Raw genomic sequence first — 19793 nt, forward strand, 5'->3', positions numbered from 1 at the left:
CCGATGGTAAGTTTCAGAATGTGTGGAGCTGACTTTGGAGATGAGGGAGGTGGACAGGACCTCCATTCTGGAAGCCTTAGTCTCCCAGCCCTCTAGAAGATACGTATTTCATTGAGCTCCTCTCTCTCCTCTGTCGTACTATGGAGTCTGAACAATTATTGCCCTTGCAAAAGGAGGGTCCTTAATTTGGAGCAGACTTATTTAAGGGCAAATTGTTCCCAGGGTTTCCAGTTCTTTGACTAGTGCAATCTTTTTCAAACCTCTGGGTTGTTCGCTATCTCTTGCAGACGATAGATTCTTAACATCCTTGCAGCTGGGTCTCCAGCTTCCTTTCCAAACCCCATACCCTTGCTTCCAAAACAGGTTGATGGACCTTTGGCCCAGGTGCTGATAGCTTCCCTCTGGGATCTGGGTCACTGTTAATGTCCATTATATTACTAATCAATAGGAACATACCAAACAACTGAAATGTATAGGAAAGTGATCTCCAGGTTTTCTGTATCCAGGAATTGCAAGTGTCCCCATCCCAGACATTTCTGCTGTTGAAGTCATACAAGCTACAGGGTTAAATCAATCTCGTGGAGCTGCAGACACAGGCAGAGGCTGAATTGTGTACAGGTCTGTGTCAATGGAGTATACATATTGGCTGTGATTTGCAGTAGGTTTAGTCATTTAATAAGCTTACTAAGTCTTTTGCAAATCATGAAGATGTCACCATAGGATAGTCATTTATATATACAATGTAAAGACTTCATGTGTCCATTTTTATGCAGAGATTATACAAAGAAGGAATCACACTGCCAGAGCTTTAATGGAATTGGGCATCTGTAGGTTGTAACCTTGTGCTTGTTCTGGGTACAGGGTGGTTGTGAAGTCAATCAAATCAATAGAAGTCCTTTAAATGCCTCATCCAGAGCAGGACCTGGTTGATCCTGAGATCTGAGTTCGATAATGGAGTGTTTGATTTATCTTTTACTGACATTCTTCTTTTGTCATATACTAGGAATCAAGGTCTAATATACAGTTCGACAATTTTTTAATTAAACTTTTTGCTCCCATGGGTTTTTTCTGTTTTTCTATCTATCTTGCATCTGTGATGCTGGATCTTTTTTATGGTCCACATTACCTCCTGCCTGGCCCAACACACACACACACACACACATTTGATTAGTGTAAATAGAGATAGGATAAAGAACATGAAAATGAGACCGATTATTAATAAGAAATGAAACTGACCACAAATTGAAAGTGAAAGAAAACCAATGAGTCGTCTGGAAGTAAATGAACCTCCTAGTTGAGCGATGGAAGCTGGTGCTTGGGGGTTCTAATTCGGTCACCTAAAAATTGTTTTCATTCATACGATTAGGTGAACGTCTGTCTTGGTTTGTGACTCTGAAGTTGTCACATTTTCAGATGCGCTGTGCCAAACCTGTCTTATTTTCACAGGTTAATAACAACGGAGTAGTCTCCTTCAATGTGCTAGTGAGCCAGTTCACGCCAGAGTCCTTTCCCCTGACGGATGGGAGGGCCTTCATTGCTCCCTTTTGGGCCGATGCTCACAACGGAATTCGAGGCGAGATCTATTACCGAGAGACCATGGACACTGTCATCTTGAAGAGAGCCACCAAGGACATCCGGAAGTACTTCAGAGACATGGCAACCTTCTCTGCCTCTTGGGTTTTCGTTGTGACATGGGAGGAAGTTACGTTTTATGGAGGCAGCAGTACCACACCTGTAATAATTCACATTCTCCGTTTCCTGCTTCATGTCCTGACATCTAACTCTCGTCCATCCTCAGTGACGCAGTCTAATTGTGAGAGTGGAGGAGTGTCAGTTTCTTGAGTTAAACCAATGAGTCTTGCCATCCACTTTCCAGGGAGCAGAGGGAGCTATCATGCCTAACCAGGCCAGTCAGCTGTGATATTTCAGACATGTCATCCCAATCACTCATCGCTATGAATGTCGACAAAGAGCCCCTCCACAATTTTCTTGCAGTAGGTAGCATTCCTGTTTTGCAGGAGAGCGATTGAGGCCCTGCGACCTCATCCAGGCCACATGATCAGGGACGCGTCAGGAACCCAAAGGTCCTTTATTCTTGCCAGAGCCACAAATGCTTCTCTCCATCGGTTAATTTCCTTCTCCCTCCCCCACTTTTTTTCCCCCCTTTTTTCACAAAGCCTGGTAGGAAGAAGGAAATAGAGGGCTGGATTTGGGTACAAATGACCTGGCTCATTTTATTATGTTATGACCTTTTTTTTTTTATTGTGACCAGGTCTGGAATTATTCATATTTGATGCTAATTGAAGTGGGCAGTGAAAGCGTTTCATGAATAAAGTTTCAACGTCTGCTCTGAAATCCCAAATGAACAGTCAAATAAAAGTCAAATAAGAAAGATTATCACTGGCATTATCACAGAGATAATCAACTTTCTACATAAACGGACAGAACATGGTTTTCACGAAAGCCTGTGGTTCATTTGGGTGACTTTGGCAGTGGAGATATTTGAAGTCGTAGACATGTCTCCAACTGTATAATTTCCAGTAAGCAAAGACACTCAAAAATCTGCCCTCTGCTTTCTTAGCATTATTTCCAATTCCATCTGTTTTCCAATTTCCTTGGCAATGAGTCATTTGTTTAGGGATGGAATTGAAACTCCTGAGATAGAGACAGAGGTGGACAAGCGCAGGGCCAGCCATCCCTGGCTGCCCCTTGGTGAGCACGATGTGTTTTAGCACCTTCTGACCAGAGCATGAAGGTGCATTTTATCGCTAAGAGGTTCTGGAGAACAGAAAGACACAAGTTTAAACAGTGGATGCATTGGCTGGAAATAACCTCTCAAGAAGCATACATTTCCCTCTGTCATGTTATGGATTGCTAACGACTCCTCGGGTGATGTTTTATGTCTTTTAAACCTCATACCTTACAACGTTAAAATGCAGAATGCCAGTGATCGATAAATTCTAGTGTCAGTGGGTGGAAAAAAAAGAGAAGTGCCCATCAAATGCTGACCACCATTTTTTCAAAAAAACTTCCATTGGCCATAAAAATGGCAAGATAATTTAGATACTTTCTGCTTTATACTTTGGAGTAAATTTCTGGGCTAGGTAAGAACTCTTTCAATGAGGATGAATGAGGTAGCATCTAAGTGCTTTGGGCTCCTTGGAGAAAAGATGGTACGTGTCCATCCATCCTGATCTTTGAAATTGACTCGTCTCCCATCTCCCATCACCCCAGAACTCCCCTCCTCTGTAGGAACACACATCATCAGGCCAACTAAGCACTTGGCATGAGAAGTCTCTTAGAGGCGGAGGGTGCCATGGAAGCCCAATAACGAGAGAGAGGGAAGGGGACACGTTTACTTTAAGGAAGGAAAACTGATATTTATTGAGGGCTTACAGTGATAAGCTATTTATGTGTATCATCCCACAATATGTTGTGTAGTAAACGGAACTCTCTCTGCCTGAAAGGTGAGGGAATAGGCCTAAGAAGTTAAGTGACTCGCCCAAGGGACAAACAAAGAGATTTGAACCTCACAGGAGGCCAAGCAAGGTTCAAACTAACATCTTCTAACTCCCAATTCCTGACCTGGCTCCTCCAGGCATCACTGAAAGTCCTCTAAAGTATAAAGGGGCTTTTCAAAAATTGAAAACATAGTTTCTTTTTTTTTAATTAATTAATTTATTTTTTATTATGTTCAGTTAGCCAACATATAGTACATCATTAGCTTTTGATGTAGTGTTCAGCGATTCATTAGTTGCGTATAACACCCAGTGCTCATCACCACACGTGCCCTCCTTAGTACCCATCACCCGGTTACCCCATCCCCCCACCCCCCTCCCTTCTGTCCAAAAATGGATCTGGAGGAGTCTTAGAGCAAATTTTGAAGAGATACGTATGTGTAGGTTATGTGAGAGCAAGCCAGAACGTGCGTGCGGGTGAGCCATCCCTTGTAGTATTCTTAGGGTAGTTGGTTGGTTTTGAGGTGACTTCTGGGTTGTTCTCAAGATCCACTTGGTCCAGAGATCTTTCCAATTTTATTTTAGGAGAAGGGATTTACTTCCTGAAGGAGAATCCTGGTCTGGAGGAGGGTTGCACTTTAGACCTTGTGTGACCTTGACTTGATGCCTGACTCCAGAACCTGACCCTGCGGTGATCTTAGAGCAAACTTGAGCTGACTGTTCATGCATCTCTGCGCCCCACTTAACTCTTTTGTTGAGCTGGGCCAAAGAATGGAAGCATATACCTCCAGGACTCTATCATAAATGCCATCAGCTGTGGCCAGAACAAAGCCTGAGGAAAGAGCTCTCATTTATAAAAAAGGCTTTTCTTCCCTTGCACCTCGTCTCCCTCTCTGGGACTGTCTAGGATGGGAGATCTGGGGCTTCCAAGATCCTCTACCCCAGTCTGATTACACAGGATAAGGATTTGGGTCTTCCTCTGTGTCTGACTGGATGTTAACCAGCATGGTATCAGGCAGCTGGGAAAAGTACAAGGCTTGAATGGAAAAGGTCAAAGCAGCCTCTCCTTTAACTCTACTTTTATTTACGTTGCCTGAAAACCTGTGTCAAGGGGTAGGGGTTAACAAAGGGAAATAGTAAAGGACAGAGTTTGCTATAGCTTGTTTCTGGAAACTGTGCAAGGCCTGTTTGGATTTGTAAAACGTTTCTATCCTAAGAAGGTTAAAATGAAGACAGCGCGTAATGACAACACACGAAGAGACAGACTAGGGGCTCCAGCTCGAATCCCATTTTCTGTTACTGGGTCCTTGTGAAATTTCCAGCAATTCATTTCCCTTAGCCCTCAGTTTTTAAGCTCTCGGATGGGAAAATTGCCCACCTTATCCTTGATCTGAGGTACAGACGGGTGTTGAGAATTTGGCAGATACAAAGTGATACATAAATGCTCAATTAGAAGACCAATTTTTTCCCACAAAGTGCTTTTTAAAAATCATTTTCCAACTTCCACTTTAAAAACAGAAGACCCCTCACCAGGATTTGTGGCGTCTTCTAGGAAGCGAGGGAACACACAGTGCAGACCTTGGCCTTAGTCACACTGAGGAGCATTTGGTGGCTCTCCTCCCCATCTCCCTACGCCCCACCCACCCTGCCCTGGGAACAGGTGCTTGCGCAGCCCTTCCCCGGCCTGGACCACTTCCTATAGTTTATTCTCATGCTGCCATCTATAGGTGCTCATGCATTATCACAAGCTGAGCCGGGCCTCCGACTTTCCTGTCTGGTTCCAATCAGAGCTGGTAAGAGGGGCGCTGAGTCAGCCTCTGGGTTCTTCTCAGGCAATTTCTCTTTCAGGTGCACGCTCCCACATGTCTTGCTTTCCCCAGTGGGGGCGAGAACAAATTCAGAGGGGAGGCAGAGTATGAGGGCTGGCATTGGAGAAGCTCTGAGCTGCCTGGGGGTAGGGAGGGTGCAGGGGAGAGGGGGCTGGGGAGAGGACCTTCTAGGGAGGGAAGTCATGAGACCGTCCATTCTCATCCATCCCATAGGTGAACACCTTCCAGGCTGTCCTGGTGTCCGATGGATCCTATACATTCACGCTCTTCAATTATTATGAAATCAACTGGACCACTGGGACGGCGAGTGGCGGCGACCCCCTGACCGGCCTTGGGGGAGTGATGGCACAGGTAGGTGGCTCTCCATTTCATCTCCATCACGTTTTCTTAAGCACTGCTCTCTGCTTATGTTGCTCGGCCTCCTGGAGGGAATCCTCCCAAGCTTCTCTAGCTCTTAACTAGAGAAATGTGTCTGATTTTGCAGGTGGAGCAAGAGGCTAATCTTGCCCATCTTTGATATCTTCATCGGGGTGTGGCATGAGTGAGGCAAGCCTTTCTTACGTGGAATGGTGGCCCCGGGGACTCCAGGAGAAGGGGTCTCCTGATTTCAGTGTGCCGGATGCTGCAAATAAGGTGCTGGGGCCAGTTAACCAACAAGGGTGGTGTTTGTGTTCAGGTCTCGTCTTCCTTTTGTGCTCTAGGCAGGATTTAATGGTGGAAACCTCACCAATTTCTTCAGCCTCCCAGGGTCAAGAACCCCTGATATCGTGAATATCCAAGAGACCACGAACGTCAACTTTCCAGGCCGCTGGGCATTTAAAGTTGATGGGAAGGAAATTGACCCAGCCAATGGCTGCACCTCCAGAGGTAAAGGATTTTCCTCTTCTCCATGGCAAAGTGGGGTTTGCTTAGTGTAGATTGACAGGCAGGCTTTTAAGCCACGGGGGCAGGCTCATTCCCGATGCCTTCCTCTTTTGACATCTCTCAGCTGGGTAATGGAGATCAAGGTAATTTTAGCATGCACATTCATCACATCAGGAGCTGAAACCCTGCATTTGCTCCACAGTGGTTTCTGTAGTCTCCGAAATAACTCCAACGTGGACATGGCTCTCGAGTGATTGCTCAGCCAGAGGGACAGAAGGGAGCCCTCCTGCTTAACATTATTTTTGTTGTTATTGTTGTTGCCATTTCTCCCCTCCCCTTTCCATTCTTCTTCCCCTCTTTACTCCTGCTCTGCCATCTGCACTTTGTAGATCCGCAGGAGTGGGCGAGCTTGGAGCGTTGCCAAGTCTCCACGAGAGCAAATCAGCATTTCCTAGTATGATTAGAAAGCAAGGGGAGAGAATGTCATCCTCTTTAGGGTGGCTTCTCCTCAACTCCTCTCTGTAGCAGCAAAACAGGCAGGAATTGGGGGACAATCAAAGCTGGTGTCAGGTCTGTGTGATCAAGAGGTAGTAAGAGCCTCCCTCAGTTTTCTTTACATTGACATCCAAAGTTTGGGGCCTTCTCTGAACTATCAAAACCTCTTTGCCTGTGCAAAACAGCCCAGGACTCTCCCAAGAACATCCTGGCTTAGAGGCTCCTGCTGGCTCACGTGTCGGAAAGTGTTCAGGAAACCGTGTTTCTGTTGGTATTTCTGGAGTGGAGGCTACAGCAACTAGAAGTAGGAAATCATCTCTGCCCATCTACCCAACCGTCTACTCATCTATCCGTTTAGCCAGCCAGCCATTGCTTCTTTCCAAAGAACATTTGAAAGCCCCAAAAAGGTGCTGGCCACTCCACTAGGTGTTGGAGATGAAGGCGCTCTGACTCCCACAACAGGGCTGGTAGAGAAGACAGCCACGGGAACAAGGATGACAATATAGGACATACTGTGATGGGTGCATTGGGAGGGGGCTGCGGAAGCACGGAGGAAGACCCTGGAGACAAGGTTTGCAGATGTTTAAGAAAGTTTTGGGTTGGGATGCAGATTTTAGGTGATCTCTTGTCCCCTCCGATAGAAAGCATGGTCTGGGGACCCGCGTGTCCTAGCAGCTCTGGGAGGCCTCAGGTTTCTCTTTTGACTCGGCTTCAGTCAGTGTAATATAAAGACAAACCACGTTCCCCGGGCCTGAAATGCCCACGCTCTTGGCCCCATTCGCTGCATTGCAGTCAGGCTTACCAAACCTCTGGACTTTTGCTCTAATGAAAGGTCATCTGTACAGATGTCCCTGCCTGGGCATCCTTGTCTCTGTGGACTCTGTGAAGTCCTCCATGTTCCGAATAGCAAATAAATGTTTTGGAGCTGGGTGGGAAAGAACCTAGCTCTAAAGCTCATCCATCTTTCAGAGATGGTGCCCTCCTCCCTTACAAAGTGCAAGACAGCTTCCCTTAAGGTCTGTGAGAGATGCCAAACCAATACCACATTATCTCTCTCCCCTTTATGGCCTGGACTAGGGATCTACCCAGCGCCTCCGCCCCTGTGTCCAGGCCTCACGGAGCTGCCTGGCCACGGTCACGCAACCTAAGTGCCCAGTGACAGCCTCTCGCCCGAGTCCTGGGAATGAAATGCCGTGATAATGGAAAACATTGGCTTGCAGAGCTGTAGAGCTGGTCAGATGCCAGCCACGGACGATGTCTCCACCTTGACTTCATTCTTTCCCCCCCTGCATTATGGGTTTGGGTTTCACATACAGGACAAATTCAATATCCTTCTACAGACAGCTGTGCATTTTTATGCGCCACTGTACATATATCAATCTAATGAGAATTGGGTTTGGCCTGGGTGATAGCCGGGGGAAATTTGCATCGAGCTGGTTTATTATATCATCATTTTGCAAACAAAATTATCTCAGCGAGTCTACCTTTTGGTCCGAACCTCCTCTGTTCAAAGGCATTTTCCTCTCATTTATTGGAAGCCTGAAAAAACAGAGGCTGGAAACCATACTTAGTGGAGGCTGTCTAAATGCATGCAGCCTGGACCAGTGCCAAAGAGCACTGAGCTTCAGTGCCCGCCTTCAGGGCTGATGCATATGACCTGCTGGGAATGTGAATAAATCTATTATCCCATATTTGGGCTCTATTCTCAACAGGTATGAAACATCATTGTTGCTGTTACACAGACACCGAATGGACTGTTCCCGAGGCAGCCATGCCTTCTGCTTGGGTTAATCTTGCAGCCCATGCTCTTCACTAAGTATTCAGTTTTGTAACAGAATGCGAGACATCTTTCCAAACTACAGTTTCAAGCTACCATGAACTCCTGGCATATGACATTATTTACGTTTCTTAATGCTGTGTCTTTGATATGTCCCTTTTCAGGTATCGATTTACAAATGCTTCTCCCTCTCTCCACATGTGCCCGCTTGTGAGAGTCTCACTGTTCCCCATGGGACAGGGACGAGCAAATAGCACTGCCCACATTTTACAGGTTGGAAACCTGAGGCAGATGGAAGCTAGCCAGTAGACTTGGAAGCTGATTGCACAGCTAGGACCACTTTCCAGGTCTCTTGGCTCTGACACCCAACCAAGGACAAGATCACAGGTCCCAGCCCAGAGACACTTCTATTTCCATTGAAGGCCGATATTAACAACTGGCAAAGTCTGAAGTTTTCAGTGGGGGGAAATCATTTATTTAGGGAAATGGTTTTAAAGACTGATTGTCTACCAAATACATAGTAGTAAATAATTTCTAATCAGCACACCCCTCCCCACCCCCACTCCATTCTCCTCCTGACCTGGATTCTGTCGAGAAGTTCTCCCCCATGGATAAAGACAGAGAAGTACTAGATTTGGACAAGGCCTGGGGTGAGAAAGAAGACAACTTATATAATGCAGGTTCTGCCTAAGCAGTGTCTGCAGGATTTACGAGCCCTTGAAGTCAGAGTTCAGCCCTTTTCAGAATCCTCCCAGGGAGCCTGGGACTTAAACTTGTGTGGCTGACTCCTGATTCATGCTTATTGATCTCTTCTGGTACATACAGGGCCCCCAACAAATGTTTGCTGAGTGAGTGGGTGAGTGAAGGAGTCAACAAATTAGCCCATGAAGCAACTGTGTTGCTAAGTTACCAGGGTAAACTGGGTCTGTTTCTGGAATACCCTTCCTCTTATTCCTGAAGGGAAGGATATGACCCCTGTGGGTCGTAGCCTTTGCCATGGACTAAGGCGACATGTCCTTCCTTCAACAAGCATGTGCTCACCAGCCGTGGAGATAATGATGCCACGAGGTAGACGGGATGCCCACGGCCTCGGTCTGGAACCTGGCTTCACCCCTGAGTGGCTGAGTGCTCTGAAGCCTCAGTTCCCTTTTCTGTCAAGTGAGGTCGATAACACCTGCCAAAGAGGGTTCTTGTGTGGATTACATGGTATGATGCAGGGAAAGCCTCAGCCCCATGCCTGGCACAGAGGGTAAGTGCTCAGTTTGTTGGCTTTAATGTCATTCTTCCCCAGGACAGTTCCTTCGGAGAGGGGAGGTATTTTGGGATGACCTGAACTGTACCATCAAGTGTCGCTGCCTGGATTTCAACAATGAGATCTACTGCCAGGAGGCCTCCTGCAGCCCCTACGAAGTGTGCGAACCCAAAGGCAAATTCTTCTACTGCAACCCTATGGAGACCAGCACATGTGTGGTGTTCGGGGAGCCTCACTACCACACTTTTGATGGCTTCCTCTTCCACTTCCAAGGCTCCTGTGCCTACCTGTTGGCCCGACAGTGTTTGCAGACTTCCAGCCTCCCCTTCTTCAGCGTGGAGGCCAAGAACGAACACCGCGGGGGCTCGGCTGTCTCCTGGGTGAAGGAGCTCTCCGTGGAGGTCAACGGCTACAAGATTCTCATCCCCAAAGGAAGCTTCGGAAAAGTCAAGGTGAGACCCTCTCTATCCCTCCTGGAAAGATGGAGAAGCTGGAGATTCTTCAGCCCGGGGAAGACTTTCTCAGATCTGGTGGTTCTGCTGTGTGATGTTTATACCGAAGAGATGCATGGCTCTTCTTTCCTTGCAAATATCTTGTAAAACTTTTTTACGAGGCTAAATTTTATTTGTACAAGAGCCAACCTAAGCTCTCTCCTTGATATGCTTATCTGCTCTATAACTTAAAGTACATTTACATTCCTAGTTACCTCATAAACATGGGTATACACAGACACACATGTGCACACACACACACACACATACTCTCACACATAGACACACACATGTCCAAGCTCAGAAGTAACTGGGAGGAGAGGTAAGCTCGGTGTCTCATGGACCTGGCTTGCAATAGTGGTAGCCACAGGGTCATGCCCAGGAGATGGTGCAAACATAGAGTACACACTAATAACTCAGTACAGCCTGTCATTAACAATCCTCACCCATCCCCCATCCTGTTTGCCCAAGAGCTGCTTCTTCCTTGTTAGAGAAAGCTCCAAATTGATCGGTGTTTCCAAAGGCACGTGCAGGCACCGCGAGTGGGCTTGGTGAACTCTTTAGTGAGGCGGGGGTGGGGGAGGTTCGGTGCAAGCTTTGTCCAAACACCCTCTCATGGGAGCCCCACTCTTGCCTGGAAGAAGAGCGAAGAAGGTGGCTCTCTGCTGGTCTGTTTAGCATATGCAAATGATTCCTGTCACCGTCCACCTGGATTTCAAGCAGGGGCATCCATAAAGGAGGGAGAGCAAAAAGCCGCTAGCAACTACTCAATTGGTGGAGGCCCCAATTTTCATAATCTTCATGCCAACCTTGTTGCAACCATGTATTTATTCCAGCGATAATAGCCGAGACCACGCGGGGTTGATGGCTTCAGCCCCGCGCAGTCCTTATCTCCATGCCTGGAGGTCATTATGGAGATTACAAACCAGAACTGAAGCCAATGCAAGGATTTCTTTCTTTTTTTTAAAATGGGTTGTAGTTTTAATGAACACAGCATGTCCAACAAAAGGCGGGACCAAAGAACCAATTCCACTTTTCCCAGCTCTGCCCGTCGTAGGGCTGTACCGCTTATCCTGGTCATAATTAGAAAAGTGAGCTTTTACTGTTGCTGCAATCCCAGTTTGCCTGTTATTTAGTTAGTCTCTCTGGAGGCAGCTCTGCATATCAAATCAAGGTAAGACTTTGGGTACAGAAGTGTGGAGTTTCTCCCTTTTAAATTTCTATCATGCTGTTGAGCTCGATACTTATCCTTGTAGAGGATTTCAAGCTAGAAAAACGTTCTCCAGCATGCCCCTGCTCGCCTGAATTCTGGGGATGATGTGTACAATATCCGTAGGTGAGGAAGAAAGCTTTATGCTTTATCTCTATTTTCCATTTTGATTAAAATTCTTTCTCACTCACAGTCAGCCTCTTTTTTCAGAAGGAAAGGGACACTGTCATCTCTTTCAGGCCCAGCAGCTCTGCTAATTTTGTGTGGCTCTTCTCCGTCGTCCAAGCATAGGGCATGGATTCCTCAATTTTCTGTAGCGATAGGGAGATGTGGATGTGAATGTAAATGTTTCAGAAAGAAAAGGTTATGTGACTGCAACTGAGAGCTAACAATGGCTTCCTTTTCCTCTTGCCAAATGGCTTCCAAGTGTCTCTGGATACACCTGCTCTGCTGGGAGGGTGGCTGTGTGGCCGGCGGAGCCCCCACCCAGGGTGAAGTGGGGACAGGCAGGGAGAGGGATGGGAAGCAAGAAGGAAATGTCTGTGAGGCAGCTGACTTCTGCAGACATGCTTGGCCTGGCTGGGAATGGCCAGCAAGATCTGTTCTTGCAAAGTACAGATCACCTTTCTCCATATGCTGGGGACTGGTTTCTGTCTATGGATATCCCCTCTTTGGATTGTTCTCAAATAACAAAATAAGCAGTTTAGGATTGTATATGCTAATGGGGGCTACAGCCAGCCAGCTAAAATCCGTATATAATAAATGTCTCCTTCTAGCTAATACTGCTCAGTTTTCCTATTTCTCCCCAAAATAAACCCAAGTAGTTTAGGGTGCTGCAGTGAAAAGACCATCGAGGCCTAATAGCAGGTAGTGATGAAGAACTCAGACCCTGGGGTCAGATCTGCTCGGCGTCTGTGCCGCCCCTGTCGGCTGAGCGTGCTTTGAGCTTCATTTTCTTCATCTGTAAAATGGGGTAATAGTGTCTAGGAGGCAGGGATCTAGGGCTATATTTGGGCTTGGCTACCTCTACCCATCACTGGGACCGAGGCAGCAGAGAGCAGTAGCTTTGGAACCCAGCTGCTGAGAGTCAGGCCCTGTCACCTACCAGTCTTCAAGCCTTGAACCTCAATTTTCACATCTGCAAAAGGGGAAGATGCTAAGGTCCTTCTAAGTTTGTCACGAGGATGAAAAGGAACAGCCACATGTGTGATATCTAGTACAAAGCCTGGCACACAGTAGGCGCTTTATACATGGCGCTTCCCACATTGCCATCACCACCAAAATCCCTTTGAGTTCTGAGAGCTTAGGCTTCTACAATTCTCCTTCTCTCTCCTAATCTCCCCCCTACCCACATCCTGTCAAAGAGGAAATGACTTGAATACGGGGCAAAGAAGAGAGGCGAAGAGGTGAGGTTCATCTCCTGCTGGCTAGTCGAGAGTTGAGACGTGGGACTGGAGGAACGAAATAAGAAATCACCCAGGACCACCTCCTCTGAGCACTGTGGGGGACAAACACAGTGACTCTCTAATCTGTGGTTTAAACTGAGACACGTTTCGTGTGGGAGTGAACGGGAGTGCAATGAACACATACCAGGAAGGAAGGTAAAAACTGGGCCAGGTGGTGCCTGTGGTCAGCCTAGGGCTTAAGTCAGTCTAGATCTGATGCAGAGAAACCGGGTGGAGGAGGGGACCGTTGGAATATCCAGAGACGGTCCACCCCATGGCTCCTATTTCGAGACACGGAAGACTGCCCTTTGTTAGCAGAAGCTTGAGTGAAAGTGGAGGAGGGCGCTTGGCAACAGGCATATGTGGAACTTACAATTATACCAACCTTGAGGAAGACTTCATTTCCATCTCAGCATGGACAGCACGTAAAAGTCATCCAGTGCTCTTGCAAGCGGACCTTCCTCATAGTATGGCTTTTCCCGCCTGTGTGGGCTAACCTGCTACCTAAAAGACAAGGATGGATCAATCAATCCCCAGGTTTTTCTTTCTACTTGTAGCTCTCTGTAGGGTGGCTTATTTCCCAAGCCTACTTTTTTGTCCCCTCCCCCATTTAGTCCTACTCATCTCTAGAGATAGGCAATTGCACATGGCATCTACCACGGTAAATTTTGGAGTGATGTTTGGACAGTCTACTGCCTCACTTCCTAGAAAACTCAGAGAGTAGCACAATGGAGGCCATGAAGACCCTTGACCTTCCTGGGTGCCTGAAATCACTATGGGTTCAGTGCACTTACAGGCTGTCCCACCGAGGACTGAGCTGGGCTAAACATCCCATCCCAGACACAGACGTGATATCTGTGGGTGCTAGGCATGGCAAAGTGTAAAAAAAGAAGAAAGTGAGCTCTCTCTGCTGGAGGCTTCCCAAGCCATCTACTCACATGATCCACACACGTGGGACTCACTCTCAACTGTTTCCCCCCTTCTTTCTCCCCACTGCAAAAAACCCACATGTCTTGCCGAGTGGACTCCATGAGCTCGTCCCACCCTTGAATGTCAGTACATAGCTTAGGCCCTCATGCTCCATTCCCCTGGACTTTGGCATCTGCTCCCTGTCTGTTTTCTCTGCTTCTCATCTTTACATGCTGGCCAGAGTGGGCTTTCTGACATGCAAATCTGACTCTGTCATTCCCTTACTTAAAACATTTTGGGGGCCTTGTCTGCAGAATAGAAATCCAAGTTGTTCTGTTTTTGTTTTTGTGGAGTTTGTTTTGTTTTAAAACATGGCTTAAAGGGCCCTCCAAGGTCTATTCCCAACACGGAGGCCAGAGGAATTCTTTTAAAATGGAAGTCAGATCATGTCAGTCTTTTGCTCTGGACACCCTCTTGGCTCCCCATCTTGCTCAGAGTCAAGACCAAAGTCCTTTCAATGGCCAACAAAGGTCTCCCTGTTCTGGCTGCTCTTATCTCTCTGGCATAACCTACCACCGCCCTCTCCTTGCTGTCTCTGCTCCAGCCATGCCAGCCCTTGAGGTCCCGGGAGCACCCAGGCACACTCCACCTTAGGGCTTGGCTGTCACCTCCGTGGTATCCACTCTCACCCAGGATAACAGCGTGGTTAGCTTCCTTATCTCAAACATCCCCTTCTCTGACCATCCTCTTTCAAGTTAAAAACCCTCTTTCCTAGCACTTCCCTAGCATCTATTTTATTTATTTTGTTTGTTTGTCGTTGGCCTCCTCAACCAAAATATACATTCTGTGGGGCAGAGATTTGTGTCTGTCTCACTCATTGCTAATCCCCAACTCTCTGAACAGTGCTTGACACACAGAAAGGCCTGAATCGCCGTTTATTGAATGAACAGACCATGGACCTTGCCCGTGTCTCTAGCTTCATCTCTGGCCACCCCTCCCCCCCGCCATCCAGTAACACCCTGATGAATGTCCCCATGCTCATGTAGCTGTTTCTAAACCCCTGCCTTTATTCTCTTGTCCTGGAATTCCCTGCCCTCCCCCCTTCCTTTGGCCAATTCTCTTCATCCTTAAAGACCCAGGGCAAGCTTAACTGCCTCCAAAAAGTTGTAGGACTCCCTGAGGCTGGATATAGGATTCATTTACTGTTCTCCCATTGCATGATCCATTAATGCATATTTAAAACAGTATAAATACCTATTTGTGTCTCTCTTCCTCAGTAGACTGAGACCTCCATGAGGGGCAGGGACAACTATATTCTTTGTTCTTTATTTCTCAGCACCTCACATAATGCTTGGTACCCAGTAGGCATTTAAATTTGTTGGTTGTTGGGAATGATTACATGACATAGCCCTGGCTTCAGGAGGTAACAGAGTGAAACACTCAGAGAATAATACCAGGGCAGCTTCCAAGCTAAAGTGTGGGGACCAGTTTACGGTACACATTTCAGCTGGGTGGAAGGGTCAAGGAGGGCTCTAGGCAGTGACTAGGTCATGGGAAATATGTGACTTCAGCTGAGACTTAAGGGAATGAATTTAGAGGAAAGGAAAGACAGGCTAACTAGTCTCTCGTGAAAAGCTTTGAAGCTAGCCCTAGAGCCAGCCAGGAAGGGTTGACAGCCACCTGGTCCCCAGAGGAGTCTCGAGTGGTAGTGGCCATGCATGTCTTCCTCCGTAGCCTGCACTGTGCTCCTCTGGTCCACGCCACCCTGCTTCTGTGGGCTCCCCCAGGCCTCGGGCTTCATGGAAGGCAAGCTTACTGGAGCCCCAGCAGTTTCGGGGGGGGGGGCATTGTCTCTGGAGCACTGACTTGCTTTGCCTCCCTTTCCTGACCTCAGCCAGACCCACTGCCCTGGCACCTGCTCACCTGCCTTTTACCATTACTGTTGTTGGCAGGTTAATGACCTAGTGACTTCCTTGCCGGTCACGTTAGACTTGGGGGCGGTGAAAATCTACCAGAGTGGCATGTCTACTGCCGTGGAAACGGATTTTGGGCTCTTAGTGACGTTTGACGGCCAGCACTACGCCTCCATTTCCATCCCAGGCTCCTATATAAACTCCACGTGCGGCCTCTGTGGGAACTACAATAAAAACCCCCTGGACGACTTCCTCCGCCCGGACGGCAGGCCGGCCATGTCCATCCTGGACCTCGGAGAGAGCTGGCGGGTCTACCACGCCGACTGGAAGTGTGATGCGGGCTGTGTGGACAACTGCACCACGTGTGACGCGGCCACCGAAGCTCTCCTCTTTGGCCCCGACTACTGTGGCTTCCTCAACAGGACGGACGGCCCCTTGTGGGAGTGCGGCACTGTCGTGGACCCCACAGCCTTTGTGCACAGCTGTGTGTACGACCTGTGCAGTGTGAGGGACAACGGGACGCTCCTCTGTCAGGCCATCCAAGCCTACGCGCTCGTGTGCCAAGCCCTGGGCATTCCGATAGGAGACTGGCGAGTCCAGACGGGGTGTGGTAAGCTGGCATCCTGCCCAAATGGAAGGCTGCGCTGGTGCAAGGAGGCTGGGGAGGGGGTTTCTGGGCTCCATCAAAAATCTCCTTGTTGAGACCAATTGCCCAAGAGTGAGGGTGAGCTGAATATAGCCAGACATTAGGAATGGTCAATGCCCACCCACCCAATACCATAGTCAGAAAACGAGAAGCCATTGATGAGCTTCAGTGGTCCAGAAACACGGAACACGTGGCAGGAAATGCTTGGCCACAGGAAGGTCTGGTCCCAGGGATGGCTATTCCAGACTTAGGCAAGATGGTGGGGTTTTCAGAGGAGGAGGCGGTGATCTTTGTGGCCATTGAATAAACACAGTCGCTGCTCTGAGTAATCAAAAGCAGCTTTGGGGGAAATAACTCACCTCCCAAATGGAACCAACAGCATTTGTCCCATGGCTCTTTCTTCTCCACCTTCCATCCCTCTAGATTCTGTGTCTCTGGCTCCATAGCCTTCCTCTGACCCACTGGTGTTGGTGGGGAAAGGGCTGCGGCAGGGAGCAAAGAACATCAGGAAAGAAAGCCCTTTATCTGAAATGCTAAGTGGTTAGGAAAAGCCCCAACAGTGTGGGGAAATTCAGTTTCTTTTGAATTACCTTTTACATTAAACATTTTGTACCATTTAGTTGTCTTGTTTTCTCTTTCTATCCCACTTAAACTCTCTTATCCTGTTTATATAAATTTTTAAAATAAGCAAACAAAACAACAGCTTCTTGGAATTCTGTGGGTCTTTTTTTTTCCTGGCCCTTGGTTTTCTCCACAAGAGTACCCAGAACATTATATCCATGCATTTTAGATTCCTATGCAGATAAGAAGGTTTCAAAGTTTCTTTCAGTTCCAAGGCTAAAGGGAGATTTTTTTTTTCCTATCAGTGTAGGTTGGATTCACAAAATCATCATGTATCAGATTCAGTTCTTTGAGAATTGATCAAACCATGAAGAGACTGTTTTCTTGTTGCTTGGTTGTGTGATTGACCAACCTCTATTATGCCTGGAACATCCAAATCCTGACTCAATTTGAGATTGAAGATGGCTTTTTTGGTATCATCTAAGATCCTTGTATAATCTAAGAGCATCCACTTTGCCTAATTAAATCACCCATAATAGCTACTTTTTCCCCTGGTGGTACTATTTTCCTGTCTTTCACATTCCCCACCCCTCTCTCATGTTAGTGGGAGGAATTCTAGTAGATTCAGACAGCTAGTTTACCAGTCCCTTGAGCCCCTGACTCTTGGATTCAACCAGGCTCAAACATTTATGTAGACTCAGATGTTCTTAAAATAAGAACCAGAGGCTTCTGAGGCAAGAAGGGCCTTGAGGAGGCATTTAGTTCCAACCCAGTCTCCTGGAGGAACAGGCACACACATTGTTTTCAGATAACCAAGGTTCTGTCTTATTTTTAAGATCCCAGAGTATTCATTCTCACAGTCTTCTTTCGTCACTTAGGTATTTCGAGCACCTCCCTGTTAGAAATCTCACTTTTTCAAGTGGCTCCTCCCACGGTTACATTTTTCATTTGTCCAGCAAGTTGGATTTATTTCCTTCTAAGAGTGAGCCATGCTGTTTAAGATCAGATCAACTCATATGTCCATCACTCGAAGATCTTAGAACATCTTGCTGGTTGTAGATCATCCAATAATAAATCAGTGTTGAACAATCTGTCTAGTTAGGATAGCAACCTGAAGTTTAATTCAGCCAGGATGACCAAATGAGAGTCAAGTTCACAATCGCGTTTCCCAGTGGCTATCACAAAGCAGTGGAGCTTGTTTCTACAGACACCAGCTCAAGTCTCTTCCCTGATGAGTGGCCGCTGCGCCCCCATTCTAGGAGCTAAGCGGTCCAGAAGGAGCGCCCTTCCCGCCGTTCCCTGTGGGTGCTGGATCCCTGTGGCTAGCACCTGGGGCACTCACCTGTTGTCCCGCTCTCTCCTCTCCCCCACGTCAGTGTCCATGGTGCAGTGCCCAAGCTTCAGCCACTATTCCGTGTGTACCAGCAGCTGCCCGGACACCTGCGCTGACCTGACGGCCTCCCAGAGCTGCACCACGCCGTGCACGGAGGGCTGCGAGTGTAACGAGGGCTTTGTGCTCAGCACCAGCCAGTGCGTCCCACGGCACAAGTGTGGCTGTGACTTCGATGGCCACTACTACACCATGGGGGAGTTCTTCTGGGCCACGGCCAACTGCACGGTGCAGTGCCTTTGTGAGGAGGATGGGGACGTCTACTGCTTCAACAAGACCTGCCGGGGCGGGGAGGTGTGTGCCGTGGAGGACGGCTACCAGGGCTGCTTTCCCAAGCGCGAGACCATGTGCCTGCTCAGCCAGAACCAGGTGCTGCACACCTTCGACGGCGCCACCTATGCTTTCCCCGCCGAGTTCTCCTACACCCTCCTCAAGACCTGCCCCGAGCGGCCCGACTACCTGGAGATCGACATCAACAAGAAGAAGCCCGACGCGGGGCCCGCATGGCTGCGAGGACTTCGCATCCTAGTGGCCGACCAGGAGGTCAAGATAGGAGGAGTCGGGGCTTCGGAAGTCAAGGTAAGACTCCTGATGCCCTTGCGGCTTTTCTGATGAGTCTCGCCAAGTGAAGGAGCCATAGTCTTCAGGCGTGCCCTTCTGCCTCTGACCACGAGTGGATTCCAGGAAGGCAATGACTCTGAAGTGGGGGCATTTCCGAACGTTCAGCACCAAGTCAGTCTCTCAGGGGGGTGAAACGGAGTGAGGCTGGAATCCCGCAAATTAGGGATCGCTGTAGCAGGACTGGCTTTCTCTGTAACAGCCGATGCTTACCGGACACTTACTATGTGCCATGCACTATTCTAAGCAGGGTCACACCGAATCCGGTGAGGGGTATGTTTTCATCCTCATTTACATTTTACCTATGAGAAAACTGAGGCACAGAGAGGTTATATAACTTCCTCAGAGACACACAGCCATAAAGTGGCATTTGAGCCCAGGCAGGCTGGCCTCAAAGCCTGTGCTCTTTACCCTGTACTATACGGACTCGCCTACCTATAGATGGGAACCCATGTGGGGTAATGCAGACAGTACCCACAGGGCCACCTCCTGCCCCTCTGACCTGGTCTAAAATATTCATCATTGGGCATCCAGATCATTCGTTCTAGAAGGATCATTAGGAATCATCCAGTGCCACGATTTGTTTGTGCATGAAGATCCCAAAGGGCTCAGTGGGGGATGGGGGACCTCACAGCTAAGTGGTGATGGAGCTGGCATGACGGGAGGGCAGATCTCCCCACTCCCAGCCCAGCACGTATTTGGTAATATCACAGGAAGTCAAATTTAGAAAACAGAAGTCAATGCAGTCCTGTGCTAGGAGATCAGAAAACACATGTCCAAGGACTGAAGAGGATGTTTTCATTCCCATCGACACACTGGCAGAGATTAATTTATTCAAAGAATAGTAAAAAGTAGAGATAGGTGGGTGGACAACTAGATAATTAGATAGAAACTCTATGCTCCCAAGGGGCTGGGGCACAGGAACAGTCAAACTT

General features: G+C 48.0%; 1 protein-coding gene across 2 annotated transcripts in view; it reads left to right on the top strand.

Moving 5' to 3' along the window:
* LOC118013327 (tubulin-specific chaperone cofactor E-like protein) overlaps positions 1-19793 on the top strand; it is a 160120-nt gene that overhangs the window by 95700 nt on the left and 44627 nt on the right. For both annotated transcript variants that reach the window (XM_035009153.1, XM_035009154.1), the window contains 6 exons: positions 1447-1734; positions 5501-5638; positions 5989-6154; positions 9715-10127; positions 15683-16253; positions 18227-18819. In XM_035009153.1, the coding sequence (XP_034865044.1) occupies positions 1447-1734; positions 5501-5638; positions 5989-6154; positions 9715-10127; positions 15683-16253; positions 18227-18819 (2169 nt within the window). The remainder of the gene's footprint in view (positions 1-1446; positions 1735-5500; positions 5639-5988; positions 6155-9714; positions 10128-15682; positions 16254-18226; positions 18820-19793) is intronic.

Source organism: Mirounga leonina, unplaced genomic scaffold (genome assembly GCF_011800145.1).
Source record: "Mirounga leonina isolate KUSES-001 unplaced genomic scaffold, KU_Mleo_1.0 Mir_153, whole genome shotgun sequence".
In the NCBI taxonomy this organism is placed as follows: Eukaryota; Metazoa; Chordata; class Mammalia; order Carnivora; family Phocidae; genus Mirounga; species Mirounga leonina.